The sequence below is a fragment of the Rhodamnia argentea genome, chromosome 2 (assembly GCF_020921035.1).
Source record: "Rhodamnia argentea isolate NSW1041297 chromosome 2, ASM2092103v1, whole genome shotgun sequence".
In the NCBI taxonomy this organism is placed as follows: domain Eukaryota; kingdom Viridiplantae; phylum Streptophyta; class Magnoliopsida; order Myrtales; family Myrtaceae; genus Rhodamnia; species Rhodamnia argentea.
Genome location: NC_063151.1, coordinates 34,718,781 through 34,738,472, shown reverse-complemented (window position 1 = coordinate 34,738,472; position 19,692 = coordinate 34,718,781). Strand labels below are relative to the sequence as shown.

Below are 19,692 nucleotides of genomic sequence, written 5' to 3'. Positions count from 1 at the left end.
ATCAACTCCATTGTTATTTAGAAATGGTCATTTATCTTAGATTCTGATTTAAGCTAACGGTCATATTAGGCCAGATTTTTTACTTTTACTTTTTGTTTAAATCTAGATCTTGTGGCAGACGAATTTAGATTTTTCCCTTCGCTCAAAACACCTAAAATTGTCTCAATATACAAATGTCAACACTAAGATATAAACATAAACAAAGGGGAACTAAATAAACAGGGCTCATCTCCTATTCTTTGAAATTGTATTTGCTTCAGGGATGGAAGTAGGACAGATTTGTACAATGTTAACCTTTTGTTACTCCTTAAATCCATCCCAAAACCATTGTTGATTGATATTGAGAGAGAGAGAGAGAGAGAGAGAGAGAGAGAGAGAAGGGGAGAGATGCTGACCAGTCGAACTGAGAAGAAGAAAGAGGAGTGACGAGAGGGAAAATCATTAGGGTTGATGTCCTTCTCTTTTGTTTTTTTGTCCTTTTTTGTTGTATTTTAGTACGTGGGTGAGGGTAACTTTCAGATGATGCATTTAAAGTTTCCGAAAAAAGATTCACCAATCATTAGGGGAAAATGTGGTCATTTTGACAATTTTTCTTCCATAAAAAGTGTCCAGGAAATTTTCAAAAAAATCTTAAATTTATTACAATTATGTCAATTCATTTATAAACTCTTTTTTGTCAATTGAATTCAAAACTTTTTACATTTGTGCCAATTCAATCCATCGTCCGTCTTTGGCGGGCCGGAACCGACGTGATAATTTTAAATAATATTTTAATGTTTATCAATTTATTTATGTATTTTTTCTTTTTTTCTTTTCTTCTCCTTCTTCCTCCAATCGATCGCCAGGACTTGACCTCGCCTCCGGCTAGTCACCGATTTGGCTACCGACTGGAGGGAGAAGGAGAAGAAAAAAAATAAAATAAAAATTTGCAAAAAAATATTGAAATATAATTAAAATTGTCACGTTAGTGCCGGCATGCCATATGTACTAAATTGATACAAATGTAAAAGGTTTATGATTTAATTGATAAAATTTAAGATTGAATTGATATAATTACAACAGATATAAGACTTTTTTTGGTGATTTTTTCGAAGCCAACATCAAATGGACGACTGATCATTGGAACAGGGTGAACACCATACAAGCTGATCGCGATCCAATACCGAACACAAGTCTTCTGTCTCGGAGTCCAAATGATAGGATCATGAATGCCCACAAGCTACTTCTAGGGTTACAACGGCGTGTTTGGGTCAGAAAACTAATGTTCATGCAAAGTTAAAGACGCAATCAACTTCGCGAGCTCGGAACATCTTTGCTTTTCCACTTCGTAGCAATAGAGAACGAGAGGGATTTCAAGAATGCATACTGCAGACATGAGCCACGTGTCCGCACCACTGTGATGCTTTAGGAATTGATTGGCATGCAATAAATAAATCTAAGTAAATATGCAAATAAATGTTTCGCATATGAAATTATCTACACTTAATAACATAGACAATCTAATTATTATAAGGATTTTGTGAGCAAATGTTTACCAGGGAATTTGTTTAATAACATAGTTTATATATATGTGTGTGTGTGTGTGAATGGACAATTGTCTAAAATGTCTTAAACCTATTGCCCTTCAACTAATTCATTTCTAAATATTTTAATTGCGCCAATTGAGTATTAAACCATTTTACAGATTACCAATCTAATCCTACCGATCAATTTTAACTAGAAATTACTTATGTGGATGCCGGTCATTCTGTGTGATATGGTTGACATTGATGATTTTATTTTGCAATTTTTGACAATTTTTTGAATTTTTTTATTATTATGGGCTGATTGGGGGCCGCCGGCCACAAGCCGAGGCCCAAGGCCTGCCGGCTACTACATGAAGCCCCTACCGGTAGCAAGTGATGAGCGAGGGCCGCGACCCTCACCTAGTGGCCTACGAGAGCTCACGGTGATTGCTTAGAGTTAGTTGGCGGGGGTCACCGGGCCTCGGCCAATGGCCGGTAGCCCTTTGCATGCCCTTAACAACAAAAAGAGGAAAATAATTAAAAGATCATAAAAAAAAATCAAAATTTTCTACGTCAGCATTGATTGTATCACGTAGGACGACCAGCATCCACGTAAATAATTTTCGGCCAAAATTGAAAAATTGTCAAAGAGTGTAGGATTCAATAGGAACAATTGAAAAGCTTTACTACTGAATTGACCAAACTACAATAGGTTATATATGTAGGAAATCGCTAGCCTGATAGTCCGACAGATCAGCACTGTAAATTATTTTTGATCACATGATTTTCCAATCAATGAATACTTTATACAAAACACTCGGTGATGGTGTGTGTATCTATGGTTTGATATTGTACTTCCTTGACAAGTATTATCGGAAAGCATTTTCCATATGTATATTTATGTTGTCAACAAGATTGTTTAGGCATAGGTTTTTATAATAATAACATCACTTTTTGTTAACTTGTTTTTCTAAAACGATGTAACAGATTAAAGTTATGAAAATTATTTCTTGGATGTTGAGTTGTCGCTACACAAAATATCCTAAAAATGTTGAACAATTACTTCTATGAGCTCGTCAATAACATGGATATTTTAACCATTAAATGAAAAGGGTCTCCACATTTCTAGCAAAATTTGACGGTCGACAATGACGCCGAATCCGAAGAAACCGATTGCCCGATCATTGCTGGAGCGACGCTGCAATCATTACCACAGTGTCCCCAGAATTAAAAGAAATGTTTCTCAACCACCCTACCTATTACGACCACAAAAATAAAAATAAAAAATAAAACCACCCTACCTATCAATCATGTGGCCCTCAATTTCTTTTTTTGATTCATCCGTCCACTCTTCCCTTTTGAGAAATTATTCTTATACTTAAGAAGTGCCTAGAAAGCAGTATGAGGCTGAACCATGAATAAGGTCATTTGTGACTTTGAGTGTTCCGAAATGCTAGAGATTTCATATCATAGCCACTGCTAACATGGCCATGTTCGTTTCAGTTCCACCTCAGATATGAATTTTTCTTTTGGAGACGTTTCGATTGCTCTCTACATTGTTTGTTGCTTCAATCGTGGTGTGACAAGGGTATTGAACGACGCGATAGAATTAGTCGCGTGGTAGTCTAAAAGACTTGGCCACCCAACATCATCCGAAAGAAAAATCATATGAACCAATGGCACACGGTGTTTGTGAATGTGTTGTGTCCCTAACATTTTATCTTTTGTATATTAGTGAACGAAAAGGTCCCATCACTCCACCACTGTTCATATGCGGCATGAATTATATTGGAGAAGTTTCATATTGGAGAATCTGTGTGGTGTGCAGCACTTAATATATCGCATTTAGCCTGTAACTCATTGACTTAAACGTTTGAGTAAATATGGGTCAATTAAATATGTTGACGGGGTAGGACCTGGGTTTTCCTTTAACAATCTTCTTGTGCTTCTGCCGCGCCCTCCCCACAAATGGTATGAGAGTCAATAGTAGATTGGCAAGCCCCCAATCTAATCTGATGTGGAAGGAGTTTAATAACCAACGCGATTTCTAGGTAGGTGGACGTTGTAGTATAACAAGGTGATCTTCATGATTCGGAGACTTTGATCTCCTTAGGCGAAGGTATCGGGTAACAGTTGCACTCCCAACAAAATCCCATTATTGTTTTTGTCACATGGCGTGATTCCCAATCATAAATCCTTTCAAATGATTGGGTTCACACTTAATTGACATATAACAATCAATAATTGGGAACTTTGATTGCAAAGAGCACAGGGCCATGAAAGGGTATGGAAAGACAAGTATTTCTGGTCAGGCTTCAACTTTGAGAGAAAAGATTTGATTCTTTCCACCTCTATACGGCAAACCATCGCTTTCTACATCTGGGTTGAAAAAGGTAGCACCTAGAATGGAAAAAATATACTGAATTTAATGAATGGAGGAATCAGCAAACAACTAATCTCAAATATGTCCACGTGAAGCAAATTAGGACAGTGAGAAGGAAGAGTAGATAAAATTAGGGGTACATGAAATTCCGATATATTCTTGACAGGGTCAATTTCTTTATTTTTCTTTTATCATTTCCTCCCTTTGAAGAGCATAGTGAACAGAAAACCATACGTCAAACTAGCTTTCTTTATGCAGTAAAGCAACACTAATATGAAGTTAAGTAGAGGGTTATCATTGATTCCTGGCATTTGAACTTTTGCTAGAGTTGCAACCTCTCCAATGAGCTAGCAAGTAGCAACTTCTCAAACTTAATTATGTACCGGAACAAATACCATTGATTGTCAGATTGATGCAGTTTTATCTTTAGGTGATTGTGAGAATAATAACATAGTATGAACCATAAATTCTAGAAAAAGTGAAACTCACAATAATTTTTAATTATTTTTAATTTATCTTTTTTTGTCCAAAATAATCTGTTGATCTCACAGTAAATTAAGGATAGTCAAATAATCATTTTTACTTTCAATTGGGTCACAAGCTTTGATTTCAATGGTCAAATGGACTCTACTTTAAAACCTTTGCAACTGATACAATATGACCGTTTTCTGGGTAAATTTCAATCAAAAGATTATGCGTGGTCTACTTCCATCCTTGAACATTGCATAGACCGTCATCTCACTTCACCATGACTAGTTGCCAATGAAATGTTTTTCCTTCGTCCGATAATAAAGTAGAACATCGTTCTCACCATTTTTACTTGTTGACACTAGACACAATTTCTCCTTTTCTTATTTAAACAAGACTGGCTAGCTCGCTAGCTTCTTATTATTAATTAACACACATATCATGTCCAGCTATCATGTTGTTATCCCTAATTTCTATTAATGGTCCGGCTATCATGATGTTATCCCTAATTTCTATTAATGATTGAACCGAAATGGAAAACGAATCTTACGTGTGTTGTTTTAGAAGTTCTTTTTAGACCCATTTACATGAAAAAAAAAAAAGTTTGTCTAAGTTCAATTAACGTTTGTAATTTTATTCATAAGAATATTTCATGCACGTCCTTGGACTCTATAAAAAGGACGACGACTACGACTACGTGTGTTGTTTTAAACAACATGTATTTGTCTAAGCCGTGGCATGTGAGGACGAGTTGTCTGACAATTATTTGTCGCTGAAACTTCACAGGGAGGGAGGATTTTCCAGGATTCTGCTCCAGTAGGATGATTCCAACGCCCACGTCAAGGGATAAAATTAAACCCCGATGATTAGTTTCCCTCCATCCCTTCGCAAAGAAGCAGGAAAATCCCACAAGAGAACGAGTTCCACAGAGAGATGAAGATATATACCTCTCAAAAAGCAAGGGAATTTTACGACTATTCTTTGGTAGATGAAGAACGAGTATTGGATAGATTGATTTTATAAATAATGTGCGGTCTGAAAAAAATGTACCAAGTTATTTATTTTTAATACTAAGTGTTGATGTTTGTTTGTAAAACAAATAAAAAATGCCTTTTCCTGAGATCGTTCTATAATAATTATTTGGCAATATTAGAAGGATACACTGGCACTAGTTGGATTACAAGTGTGAGAGATAAACATTTCATCTCTAGATGAATCTTCATATTAGATGGTGTGCTATATCTTGGGTGAGCAAAAAACAAACATACATAACTCACTTAACAACGAGATCTGAATTTATGGCTTTAGCAGCAATTGGGAAAGAGAATAAATAGATAAGAAATTTGTTGTTGGACATTAAGTATGGCCTAGTCCTACGCCTCCTATTTCTATTTACTGTGATAATCAAGCTACTTTGGCATGGGCTTATAGTAGCACCCATAGTAACAAGTCTAGACATATTAGTTTAAAACACGAGTACGTGGATAATTAATTCAGTATGGTACCAAGTCAAGCAAGAATCTATCTTTTCCTTTTATAAAGGTTTCGCCAAGAGATGTGATAAAGATGACCTCAAAAGAAATGGGGCTGAAACCCTATGACTAAAGTCACCAATAATAGTAACTTGACCTAATACTATACTAGTACATCACTAGTTATAAAGTTTTAATGGGCAAAAATAAGTTACTAAAAGTTATTGTTTGATATTGACACTAGCCCGGACATGAGAAGTAAGTATCGCCCATTACGTTATTGGAGGCTGAGTTATACTCTTAATGAAATATTATACAAATTAGTAACGTGTCTATTAATAATAGAAACAAGCGGTAAATACTTCACCTACAAGGGCTTAGAAATGGTGCCACTTTTTAAGAAAGTTAGGGTTACTTTCTAGAGAGCTTACGAAACATAAACAAGTACAAAGCCATAATTAGTGATGAATAATTATGAACTTCTCGTTGAAATAAGAGTTTAGTATATGTGTGGTATATTCGATCCTATTATCTAAAGTAACAAGTTTAAAGTTACGCTTACTTGTAACTTTGATAGCATTTTGACATATTTGTACCAAATAAAGGTTTAACTCGAAAAAAGACCTTTATGTATGTATGTTAATCTCATGAAAATTTTGAATGTACTTAATTTTTAAATTTTATTTAGAAATCATGTTTTACAAACAACGTGGGGATTGTTGATTTTTGTTTCTAAAACAAACAAAAGGTGTGCTTTCCTTTCCCACATGAAAAAGATGGGAGAGGAGGGTAAGACACTTTGCAAGTAAAATGATTATTTTTAGGCTTTCAAATGAAGAAAATAGGCTAAGTGGATTGGATCGAAAGTGCATTTTTTCGGTTGAGATTTTGTTATATCTCGAAGGATTTCTATAGATCATATGCCCACCATGGGCCACACGTATCTGTGTCACACTTCTCTATAAAATTGGATGCATTAAATGATATGGTATACTGCATCTGCACCTTTAAAGAATTGACCCTCATTCAACACGTAATAAGAGATGTGGGCCAAGCCGACTTCCAAAACTTTGTCTTTGGGGCAAATTTGTGAACCAATCAATTTCCGCCATTACACTCGGATTGTATTGCATTAAGTTAAACACTAGAAGTGTAATTTTCTTTTTCTTTTGCAACTTATTCCATAACCGAATTGTATTGTATTATACAATGTCAATCAGGTTTCAAAGCCTATAATGAGAGCACATACCCCGGGTACGGTACATGCGTGCATCACTGGACCATTCTCATCTTCAATCCTTTGATCGGTGAAGTATTTGATAATTGTTGGAACTTTATCAGACTATAATCTAAGGACTATGTAAGACATAGGGTTCCCACATTTGTCAGAATATTATTGTTTCACAAGCCCCTTGAATCGTCGGGGAACATGCATCCATCGCAACTCGAGCTCGACTTCGCCACGCCCGACGTTTTGGAGCCAGAGAACCACTTCTCGCATGACTTCACCTTCATTCGTGCGACGCAGCTCTCTTCAGCCAGGTAATTTTGCCGGCTCGATTGCGTCCTCCCGATTATCATTCCGCTCAGGAGGCTTTTCTAGCTTCACATCCTCCGGTTTGATTGGAGACATGGGGAGGCTGCCCTCGTTCTGATCTTCGAGGAGCCACGGCCCTCACAGTCAAGGCATGAAGTGGCAATGGATTTCGCTGCCAAGTAGCAAAGGCCTCGACCACGGCCCTTGTTGTTGTCGCCTAAGCCTAGAGAGGGGCGTCAGACCCTTCGTCGCTGCTGCCTCAGTAGCATTTTTTTCCTCCCTTTATTGTATTTTGTATTTCTATTTTTCTTCAAGTTTCTACATTCTAAATTGTGAAAAATATATTTATTTTCTTTATGTATTATTTATTTTCTATGACTTACATTTAGGATACCACGTGACATGCTACCATGGCATTTAAGCCCAGTTTAATGTCATGCCAGCATTTCTCTATTCAATTTTTCACAAAAAAAAAATGTATATATATATATCGTTCATGAAAATCCACCTCCTCTGTTCTCCAAAGAATCTTAGATATTTCTAAGTGGGATTGAATCACTAGAAAAGGTGAACCACTAATTTGTAGATTGATTTAGGGGGATGGACCATCCTCTTGTGAAGGTGAAGGCTATATACAGCCCAATGTACTATTTGTCTTTGTGTGTACGAAGTTCTCCAAATTGTTATTGTAGAGAGTGCCTTTTCGATAAAAAGGGTGTTTTCTGGAACCTAAATGTGTGAATCAATCTACTAGATATCCCCAAACCAACATTAACTATCGAGGGTCTAAGTTGGGGACCAGTTCTAGAGTGTGAGCAAACGATGTGCCCTTTGTTCTCTGTACGACACCTCTTATTATAGGACTTCCATCAATTGTGTTGGATTTCAAGGAAAAATTTCTTTCAAGAATCAATCATAAATTAGTGAACTGCATATTTGTTCGGATTGCGAAAAATGGGTACTTTGAAAAAATAGTTTCATAAAATGTAATGAACGAATCAAAAATACCAATTATTTCAAGCAAGACAAGCTGGTAACGGGAGTGCGCACGAGCTTTAGCCTTCATGCAGTGGGTGATGTCAACACGGTATTCGCTCTTATTATTGCCTTGTTGAGTGTTTTTGATTTTTCAGTTTCGTGGGCAGCGATTTAGTCAAGGCAGTCGGTCTTTTCCCAACTTGACCACCTTCAGGCTCACTTGAAGCCTATTTCCACAATGCCTCAAGCCCGGATTTAGGGCTCCGGCTTTGGGAGTAGATATCACGTGTCGCGGGTACAAAACAACCGTTGGATAGTTAATATTCCGGGTCGGGTCGGGATATTGAGCCTCGAAGTTCTTGTTCTCGGAGAGATTTGTGTGTAGAATCAAGTCCATCGAGTTGAGCGTTTGTGTATGATAAGATAAAATTTTAGAGATTTTGTTATATCACATCCACTGTTTGGTGAATCGCATACATAAAAATCAGATACTTTTATATGATGTCCATTGTTTAATATGAATGACATATCCCATGTAAAATAACAAATAGAGATGCAATGCTTTCTTTGCATCCGGTAGTCATAGCGAGCAAGGTCTTTTCTAAAGATTGTTGCGTTGTGCGATGTATGTCGCACACGACGACGAGACACTTCTTGCGGCATTCCACCGTTAGCTCGCATTGACTTGTCTCAATAGTAGAACTCCTTCCTTCAATTAATGATGTGATCTTTTTGCATGTCCTCACTAATGCATATGAATTACGCAAACTGTGTCCTATGTACATGCATGAAAAGAAATAAAGGTCTTATCTTGCATCAAAAAGTTCGATCTTTTTGACATGATCACAAGCGATGGTCCACTTTCCACAATTATCTGCAAAATAGAATCAAAATCTAGTCTGAATGATCTTCAAAATCAGATCTTGTGATTTTTTATGTCTCTTGATTTTTGCTCATAGTGTATTTCTGCATTCAATGTGCCAAGAGCTATTGAAGATCTTCCTATATCTTCATGCATCCTAATCTTCTTTCTTAAGATTATCAGCCTCTTCGCTTGTTCTCTCCTCTAGGGATTTGTGACCGTTCCCTATTCTTTAACAATAGTTCTCCTTTGGTCGATGGACCCTTATTGACTCAATTTTTATCATCATTTCTTATTTCGAGTCAATTGATCGTAACTACAATTCTTGTACTCCACTTAAATTTTATCTATTAAAAATCTCATGATCGATGAGCTCGTTACACATTGCATGACGAGCTTTGTGAATTGCACTATCATGGCCCTCATGATTGATGAACTCATCAGGCATTTCATTGATGGACTTTGTGGTTTGTACTTTATTTGTCACAGGCTAATTTGGGTCATTATCTTCTCTTATATTTGAGCCTAGATTTTGAGTTTCTATGTGGAAATTTTACTGCGATTCAACATGAACCTCTATTTACACTATCTCAATCATTAATAGATGAATGTGCCTACTTCTTCGCAGACATTATTTCTAATGAGGGATCGCTTCAATAACAAGCCTCTCCTATAATCGGGTGCATCAATCACTAGTTTAATAAACGGCCTAGCTTTGGCACACTATTAGACATAAATGACTTGTCCTTGGCCTAGTAGAAATAGCTATCTAGACAATTGAGCAAAGCCATGGCTAGATCACGGCTTGAGGGTTCGCACCAAGAAGTTCCCAAATGTCCATGTCGAAAGAGTGCTCGTTCCAACCATTTCGCCCCTCTTCCATGGCAAGTTTCTGAGGCCATGAGCTCTTGTCCGGCGTCCTTTGTCGGAGCTGCTGCCGGCGGACTGGTTTTCCCACCACGCACTCTCCCTGTCCTGACGAGGCAACACTGGATATGGTTGTTTTCCACCTGGTGGAGTCCTTGGAGTCACCAGCATGGCTTTTCCTTTGAACCATGTAGAGCTCTTCTAGAAGGTCCAAGGTTGAGGCCGTATGACGTTCACTTTGGCGGCGAACTTCCCAATCAGGTCGGCTTCCTCCAGCTAGTGATGGACGACCTTTTTGGCCAAGTGTGTGTTCCAGTAGTTCTTGACATCGTTCGAGGTTCTTCCCGAAAGTCTACCAGCAATCAGTGACCATCTACATGAACTTCGACAGGTCAGTATCCAAAATACGACGATTAGAGAAGAATGGCTCATTAGGTCAACATTCGTTACCATCAAAAGCGGAATGGAATGCTTATTTTCAGTTAGCATACACATGAATTGGAATTTGATAATTCTGCCCAATTAAAAAGATAAGCATGGACATCCAAATTGCTCTACAATTGTAAGAAGGTTTGACCTCGTGACCTCTCACATCTGGAAATGTCAATGAGTATTACTAGACCATATCTCACCTCCAAAGCAAGTTACTAAACTATTCTTAAGAGTTCTATTAATTAGGGTTTCGGGGCACTCGTTAAGCGTACATTTCTGATATAATCTTCAATATTGAAAAAATTGATTGTACATGTTACGAGGACAGTCAATGCATTGTAAATTGCAATATTTTCTTATTTAGTTGTTAACGAGCACCGTTGGCTTATGATTAGATAAGAATAGTCAATTTTTTGTTAAAATTGTTCATAACATTTCATTAACTCATCGTAAAGGACCCTACATATGAAAATTACCAAAAAAAAAAAATCCTAAACCAATGTAATGTGCCAATTCAGTTCTAAACCTTCTTTTTTTTTTAGACGGGCTTGGCGCGGGCCCTCCTAGGCCCATATAAAATCGCGAACACACGAACTCCGAACTCGAGATTTGGAAAATTTCAAGTCTCTCACTTTGCAGTTCACTGAGTCAACTTCCGAGGCTCACAACTTAATCCACAGATACAATCAAAACAAAACCAAATCATCAATGTGAAGTGCTACACACAAAGAGTAAGACTGACCAAAGAATGACCTCAAAAGCTCAAGAAATCATCAAGAAAAGTAACCCCAAAGTAGCGAGTTCGCACTGCTCCAACACTTAAGAAAATTTTTTATTGCCCAAAAACAGCTCACAGAGGTAACTTCGTGGATGATTATCTCACAATATAGTCACAACCAAAGAGAGATCCATGCATCAATGCAAAGTACTACAGACCAGAAGCAAAGAAGGACCAAAAATCGGCTTAAAAATCACAACGGAACACGTTGAAAACTGACCACAAATTCACCCACCCACTTGCACTGTTTTTACACCACAATCAGACCATCAGGGGCATTCCTGATACCATATCTCACTCCATAAGTATAACCAAGAGCAAAAACCCCCATACACACACTCTACTTCGCACACAAATTGTAAAAAGCCCAAGAACGAGCAGAAATGCACTATTTTTTTTTTCTTTCTTCCTTGATTGGTCGTTGGCCATGTGTACGGCCAACGATCGGCCACAAATGCGGGTTGGCGAGCTCGAGCTCGCTTTTGGCCGCCGCCAACTGGTTGCGGTGGAGGAAGAAGGAAAACAAAAAAGAAAGAAATAAAAATAAAAAATTATTGAAAAAGTCAATTTTATTTTCAAATTTATAGGAATTGATCGTGCTAGCACCAGCCGTACCATATAAGACGGTTGGCGTCCACATTAACAATTCCTAGTCAAGTGAGGACGTGACAAATCAAATTAAATTTTCTTTACCAAGCGATGGAAAATATTTTTTAATTCATTTTCAAGTCTCAATCAAACACTGAAATTTATATTGTCATTTTACTTCTCGAAAACTATTTTTCAAAAATACCACATTTTTCGCGAAATAAATGGAGCCTTATTTTGCAAGTATTAGCAGATATACAATCGAACCTCGCCATTTGATTAGCAGGCGCGAGGGATACGTGCTTGGGTAATCGGTTTTGGTTTTGAAACTTGTACGATCGGGCAGCGCGAAACTTAGTCCCAGAAACCCCCAACCGACCTAAACCAACCCACCCCCTCCCCCCAAAAAAAAAAAACACAACCTTCTCTCTCCTCTCATTTTCAAGAAGACTCCTTCCCTTCTCTCTTCCTTTTTCTCTCGGTGGTAACCCCTCCCGACGTCTCTCTCTTCTCTTTGCCGACCCGACCTCAGTCACTCACCTCTCGCTCACACCACAGGGAAGAAGGACGAGACTCAAAGGCTTGCGACGCTGGCTGATTTCTCTCTCAATCCCTCTTGCTCTCGGTCGCGCGGCGCAAGGAAGAAGAAGGCGGTTCGAACTCGTCCGGATGGCGACCCGAGCTCCGTTTTCTTTGAGCGACAACTCAAGGCAAGTAGATACTATCCTTACCACTAGATTGCTCATTTGTGTCTTGTTTTAGCGCAAATTCGTGACTTTTGGAAATGGGTATGTCAATGAGTGGTTGGGCTTGCATGGGGGAAACAGCGATGAATTTTCGATCCATTGCTTGAGTTGACATCCTTGGGTTATGGGTAAGTGGAATATATGAGTTTGTCGTCTTGATTATCGCTGGCTTGAGTGAATTGAAGTTGAACCCTAGAAAGGGATGTTCGGCCATGTGGTTTGGGGGAAAAGATCTTTGAGGTTCGGCACTTGCGTGGTTTGTCGGCGAATCCTATGGCTGATATCTGACTTTGGGTAGATTGAATTTGAGGTTGGTTTGCTTAATAAGACGCCAGTTTGCCACAGATTGAACTCGGGACTATGAAGGTGCTCGGTCTTGAGGCGTGAAAGGAAGGTTCAGTAAATTTAGGCGGTTCGTCATGTTCCTTTTTCAGGTTTTACGAACCCTCCATGCCTATATTTCGTGTTGCCTTATGTTTGACGTCAGTTGTTGGGCTGCTCGTAAAGATCTGCTTGATTGAATGAACGAATGTTTGGTCTAGTCGTTTTGTTAGATATCTTACTTGCTGAGGTTATATCAATCCCGTTGATGTAACCCTTTTTCATATAAGTTTCCCCTTTAAGAAGTAGTGGATATGGATGGTGGTGTTGGAGCACGTCGAAAGTGATAGTGGATAATTCTCTGGATAAGACGTTTCCTTTCGAATCCTCCTAGTGTATTTAGGTGGTCGTTTAAGTAAAGTAAGATGTAATTAAACAGTTATCTATTATATAAAAGTAAGTATATTATTAATTTGTTGAATGATCTTATTGATCGCGTGGTATAGGTTGGCGAAATCCTATGAAAGGCCATACCCTTTAGGCATCGTGCCTACCGCTTGATCCCATGCACTTGTCTGTTTTGTATGGCCGCTTGATTGTTTTTAATTTATTTAGCTCCGCATACGCCCTCTATTATATGTAATAACAAATTAAAACAGAGTTTGCTAGTAGAGTGACGCCCTATGACATCGCAACTAGCGGCCTCCATGACCTCCATTTTGCTCGTTATAGTCAATCCTCCCTCTCTCTCTCAATCAATTTTTCATACAGTGAATCAACCTCGTGCAACTTAATTCCGTTGCAAAAATAATAATAATCAGGTTATATTTTAGACATTGCATTTTTCTTATCAGGCTTTTTTCTTGTAATATATGTTCTTGTCAGGTTAATTACTAATGAAAATGATAGATCTATAGCCAAAAGTCATTTCTTCCATGCATAGGAAATGCAAAAAAAAAAAAAAAAAAGTATTTTATCATCTGAGTTTAGATATAAATTGTTGATAATAATGAAAATTATTGACTAATTATTTCGAGCACTACAAATAATTATTTTTAAGATATTTTTCAAATCTTTAAATTTCACTCTACTGAAACAATGATGCAGAGAGGCCAATATGCATTTTTTTTTAATTAGCGTGAGGGGTAGAGTCACTTTTTGATTGGGTTTTAAGAGCGGGAGTCTACAGTTTGAGTGGCCCACGTGTAAGATCAGTGTTAATATATTATTTTTTTGGTCAGATTAGTGTTAATATAGACGGCTGGATCTATCGTTGTTGCTTGTTGAGGACTTCATGCGGCACCTAACCCTACGTCACGTGAAGTAATGTGCGCGCGTGCAAGCTTTATGCAGTGGCTTGGACGGGTCCCAAGTGGGCCTATGGGGATGGGCTTGGGCCTATAAAGATATTGCTCGTTCAAGTTAGTCCGATTGGCGCTGCTTTGAATTCATGGATATTTGTATGTTTGGGCCTCATCAATTAAGCAAAATGGTCCTTTGATCCTAAAATTATCAGAGGGGAAAAGAGATGGATCCTCTAATATGTAACTTCTAAACATCCATCATGATAACGAAAATGTTCATAACATTTCCTTGACCTTGATAAACCTCCAACGACCTCACAGAATCTGTAAAACTATAGCACTATTTGTTTCGCAGCCCTCTTGTTTCTCAAGAAGAGATGAGAAATATGCTCAATATCTAAATGCCATTTGATGAGTAACTGAGAACAAGGGAGAGGGTCAAATCTCATCTCTGCAATATTTTTGTGATAAAAAAATGGGTTTGGCTCTGTTAACTATTAACTAGTAATTAAAAGCGTCTCCCTTCTTATACCATTGAATCCACAAGTACCAGCGGAGCACCTAGAAATTGCTCAACTCCTAAGGATGAACACATGTATCTTTTAGAATAATTAATCAATGAAAATATTACCGACAACGATTTGTGTCTAAACATTTGCATAGACGGTAAAAATACATTTTGTTCATACACTTTTTATCGGCGTAATTATTTTTTGAAAAATATTTTCCAAATCAATTATTTTTCGATCGGAACAAACGGAGCCTGTAAATGGTTCAATGCGACTGTCATGGGATCAAAGACAGAACCGAAGAGAGACAATCGCCTAGATGCAAACTAGATGTAGTCCTAATCTAACAATTTTTTTTTTTGGGGGGTCTTTTCTCGTATGAAACGAATTAAAATCCTATCTACATGGCCGTAACTACCCACCTATGAAGTTGGATCAGACATGATTTAATCCAAATTGCAATGCTAAATGCTCGATTAAAATAATTAATGATACAATCTTTTTGCTTTTCCACACTAATCTATATGAATTATGCAAACTATGTCCTGTGGACACGCATGAAAAGCAATAAAAGTCCGATCTTGCATCAAAAAGTTCCATTTTTTTGACATGATCACAAGTGATGGTCCACTTTCCACAATTATCTGCAAAATAGATTATCAAAATCTAATCTGAATGATCTTCTTCAAAATCTGATCTTGTGATTTTTTATGTATCTTGATTTTTGCTCGTAGTGTATTTTCTGGGCTGAATGTGCTAAGAACTACTGAAAAGTCTTCCTATATCTTTGTGCATCCTAATCTTCTTTCCCAAGATTAACCGCCTCTTGAATTGCTCTCTACTCTAGGGATTTGTGAATGCTCCCTATTCTTTAACTACAGTTCTCCTTTGGTCGATGGACCCTTCTTGACTCAGCTCTTATCATCATTTCTTATTTCGAGTCAATTGATCGTAACCATGTGTCTTGTATTCCGCTTAAATTTTGCCTATTGGAAACCTCGTGATCGATGAGCTCATTAGACATTCCATGACGAGCTTTTTGAATTGCACTGTCATGGTCCTTTTGATCATTGAACTCATTAGGCATTTTTTCGATGGACTTTGTGGGTTGTAATGTATTTGTCGCGGGCTGATTGGGCCATTATTTTCTCTTATATTTGGGCCCATATTTTGGTTTTTCTATGTGGAGATTTTACTACGACTCAATATGAACTTCTATTCACACGATCTCACTTATTAATAGATGAATGTGCATACTCCTTTACATACATTATTTCTAACGAGGAGTCGCTCCAATAACAAGCTTCTCCTATAGTCAGATGCATCAATCACTAGTTTAATAAATAGCCTAGCTTTAGCACACTATTTGACATAAACGACTCGTCTTTGGCCTAGTAGAAATATCTAGCTAGATGATTGAGCAAATTCATGGCTAGATCATGATTTGAGGGTTCGCTCCAAGAAGTTCCCAAATGTCCGCGTCGAAAGAGTGCTCGTTCCAACCGTTTCGCCCCTCTTCCATGGCAAGTTCCCGAGGCCACGAGCTCGCATCCGGTTGTCCTTTGTCGGAGCTGCTGTCGGTGAATAGGTTTTCCCACCACGCACTCTCCTTGTCCTGATGAGGCAACACTAGGGATGGTTGTCCATGGTTTCCATCTGGTGGAGTCCTTGGAGCCATCAGCGTGGCTTTTCCTTTGAACCATGCCGAGCTCTTCGAGAAAGTGCAAGGTCGAGGCCGTATGACGTTCACTTTGGCGGCGAACTTTCCAGGCGGGTCATCTTCGTCCAGCTTGTGACGGACGACTTTTTTGGCCAAGTGCGTGTTCCAGTAGTTCTTGACGTCGTTCGAGGTTCTTCCCGGAAGTCTCCCCGCAATCAGTGACCATCTGCGTGAACTTGGATAGGTCAGTATCCAGAACACGAGGATTAGGGAAGAATGGCTCATTAGGTCAACATTGGTTGCCATCAAAAGCGAAATGAAATACTTATTTTCCGTCATCATACACATGAATTAGAATTTGATAATTCCACCCAATCGAAAAGATAAGCATGGACAACCAAATTATTCTACAACTGTAAGAAGAATTGAACTCGTGACCTCTCATTTGGAAATGTCAATGAGTATTACTAGACCATCCCTCGCCTCTAAAGCAAGTTACTAAACTATTCTTAAGATTTTTATTAATTAGCGTATCGAGGCACTTGCTAAGTGTACATTTGTGATATAATCTTCAATATTGAAAAAAAAATTGATTGTACGTGTTACAAGGACTGTCAATACATTGGAAATTGCAATATTTTCTTATTTAGTTGTTAACGAGCACCGTAGGCTTATGATTAGATAAGAATAGTCAATTTTTTGTTAAAATTGTTCGTAGCGTTTCATTACTCATCATAAAGGACTCTACATATGGAAAATTACCAAAGAATCCTAAACCTATGTAATGTGCCAATTCAGTTCTAAACCTTCTTTTTTTTTTATCAATTGAGTTTTAAACCTTTTGCATTTGTACCAATTCAGTTCATCCAGCTAACTTTAGCTGGCCGGCGTTGACATAAACTTTTTTAAATAATATTTAAATTTCTTTTCTAAGTTTTTTTTCTTTTTCTTCTTATTCTTCCTCTAGCCGATGTTCGGATCGTTGAATGACCGGAGGTGAGGGCGAGACCGCTAGGCGAGGATGAGCCTTGCCATGGTTAGGCGAGCTCGACCTTGCCCAGCATTAGCACTCGCCACTAGATCGGCAATCGACCGGGGGAAGAAGGAGAAGAAAAAAAAAAGAAAGAAAAAAAGGAAAGAAAAGAAAAAAGAAAAAATGATAAAGCTATTAAAATACTAATAAAAATTGACACATAGGTGCAGGCATACACATCAACGTTGATCGACCAAAGTTGGTCGGATGGACTGAATTATCACAAATGCAAAAGGTCTACGACTCAATTGGCAAAAAAAAATCAAGATTGAATTGACATAATTATAATATGCTTAAGACTTTTTTGGTAATTTTCCCGCCCTACATAATTTGGACGCGACACTTAATAAGTTCAAAACTCAGTTATTGTATTTTAGCAAGTGGCCCATCCTAAGGATATTCAGACCTACCTATTTCCACACTCCATATGGCTAAAATGCTTCCTAACTTATTGAGTTGTTGAAATAAATTCGAGAGGACTGATGAATAAAAATCAAAAAAATTATTAAAAAAGTCATAAATTTATTGTAATTGTGTCAATCCATTACTAAAATTTTTTGACCAATTTAGTCCTAAACTTTTTGCAATTGTGCTAATTTAGTTTATTTGACAACCGACGCCGACGTGGCGCCGTGCCAATTGACATAGATAATTTTTAATAATCTTATAATAATTTTTTTATTATTTCCACACTCCTATGGCCGACGAGGGTCGCCGGAGCACGTGGGCCACCGGATAAGTGTAGCGAAGCCCTAGTTGGCTGCAAGCAAGGTCGAGCGATGGTTGCGAAGCCTTCATCGGCGGCCGGCTAGCTCCCACGACCCACTAGCCACAGGGGGAAAGAAAAGAAGAGAATAAAAAATAAAAAAGTAATAAAATATTATTGAAAATTGTCCATGTCAACACCGGCTGGTCAAATGAACTGAATTGATACCAATGCAAAGGGATGATGATTGAATTGACAAAAATAAATTTATGAATGAATTAGCATAATGGCAATAGGTTTATGAATTTTTTTGGGTAATTTTCCTAATAAAAATCTAAAATGAAAAGGGTGAAAGTTGCTATTCATTGAAAATGAAAAAAGTTGCACAAGACTGTCCGCATTAATCCGAACAATCATATTCTACTCCAACCTCCTCATGTCATTTTCCGTTCGTGTTTATACAACTTTTTTTTTACTCTTTTGCACTTACCAATGTGTCTAAACGCTAATCTTTGTTAACTAGCAGATGTTAAATTTAAATTTTATTGATAAAGAGTTCACAAATCTAGCCAAAGAATTCCCCTTAAAACACTTAAACTAAATAATTGTATATCACAGGGAATTATTATACACTTAACTTTAGAGAGACATTGGAAAATAACTGTAATTTATTAATATTCTTTTACAATAGAATTTTGATCACTAAATATCTTGAAATACAACGACCATGTCTGATTTGAAGCAAAAGAAGAAGAAACAAAAAATATGAAACGTTGATAAAAATCATTAAATTGATTATCTATATTAAAAGTGTACTTTTCCTCTTTCATCAATGCCTTGCGAGAGCTGTTTTGAACTGTTTAAATTTTAGGGCGCTTCTAAATCTCGTACAAATGTACGTATGGTTGTATGTACATGCTAGATTTATAATGGATGTTTATGCACACAGGCTTCATATTCATGATCTCAACAAGTCCTACATGTCTCTTTTATATATGATACTTTCTAGACCCAGTTTTTTTTTTTTTTTCTATCTTTTGTGATGATCCCGCCGGCGGAACTGATGTTAAAAGACCCGAAAGAGATGGTCGAAGAGATAGATATGCTTCATTAGCATCGACAGGTTGACATGACGATGCACATGACATGATATGCGACAAGTAACACAAACTTGGGGGAGCTTTTTACCCACCGATTACCAAGAAGCTTGTGAAGCCTGATGATCATGTCGACCTCGTCCTCCTGGAACGCCCCTCTCTTGATGCTGGGTTTCAGATAGTTCAACCACCTCAACCTGCAACTTTTCCTGCACCTGTTCAACCCTGCAAACACAAACCCATTGGTGCACGCTCGCTAAAATCTGTGTGTCTCCGTCTGTCTGTGGGGTGATCAGTAGTATACCTGCTCTGCGAGGGACTCGGTGCCAGTTTCCTTCACCATATCTTTCCACGCACTTCTTCAGCAACACGTCCTCTTCCTCAGACCACGCACCTTTTCTCACTCCTAAAGCTCCCGTCATTCTCTCTCTCTCTCTCTCTCTCGT

At 37.9% G+C, this 19,692-nt stretch overlaps 2 protein-coding genes across 2 annotated transcripts in view; both read right to left on the bottom strand.

The window, feature by feature from the left end:
- LOC115737621 (transcription factor MYB1-like) overlaps positions 1-19,692 on the bottom strand; it is a 30,454-nt gene that overhangs the window by 10,648 nt on the left and 114 nt on the right. The window lies entirely within an intron of this gene.
- On the bottom strand, positions 9,771-19,684 carry LOC115746142 (transcription factor MYB1-like). The gene is made up of 4 exons (XM_030681887.2): positions 19,551-19,684; positions 19,342-19,471; positions 16,279-16,636; positions 9,771-10,094 (listed from the first exon to the last, which is right to left on the bottom strand). The coding sequence occupies exons 1-4, from the start codon at positions 19,666-19,668 to the stop codon at positions 9,999-10,001; spliced, it is 702 nt and encodes a 233-aa protein (XP_030537747.1). The 5' UTR covers positions 19,669-19,684; the 3' UTR covers positions 9,771-9,998.

What these genes read in the sequence shown, in the direction of transcription:
- LOC115746142 (XM_030681887.2), bottom strand. Translation starts at nt 19,668, where the DNA reads ATGACGGGAGCTTTAGGAGTGAGAAAAGGTGCGTGGTCTGAGGAAGAG. An exon ending in CCGAGTCCCTCGCAGAGCAG is followed by an intron (nt 19,472 to 19,550) that starts GTATACTACTGA and finishes TTGTGTTTGCAG; the next exon opens with GGTTGAACAGGTGCAGGAAA. An exon ending in CGAGCTCGTGGCCTCGGGAA is followed by an intron (nt 10,095 to 16,278) that starts CTTGCCATGGAA and finishes TGGCCTCAGAAA; the next exon opens with CTTGCCATGGAAGAGGGGCG.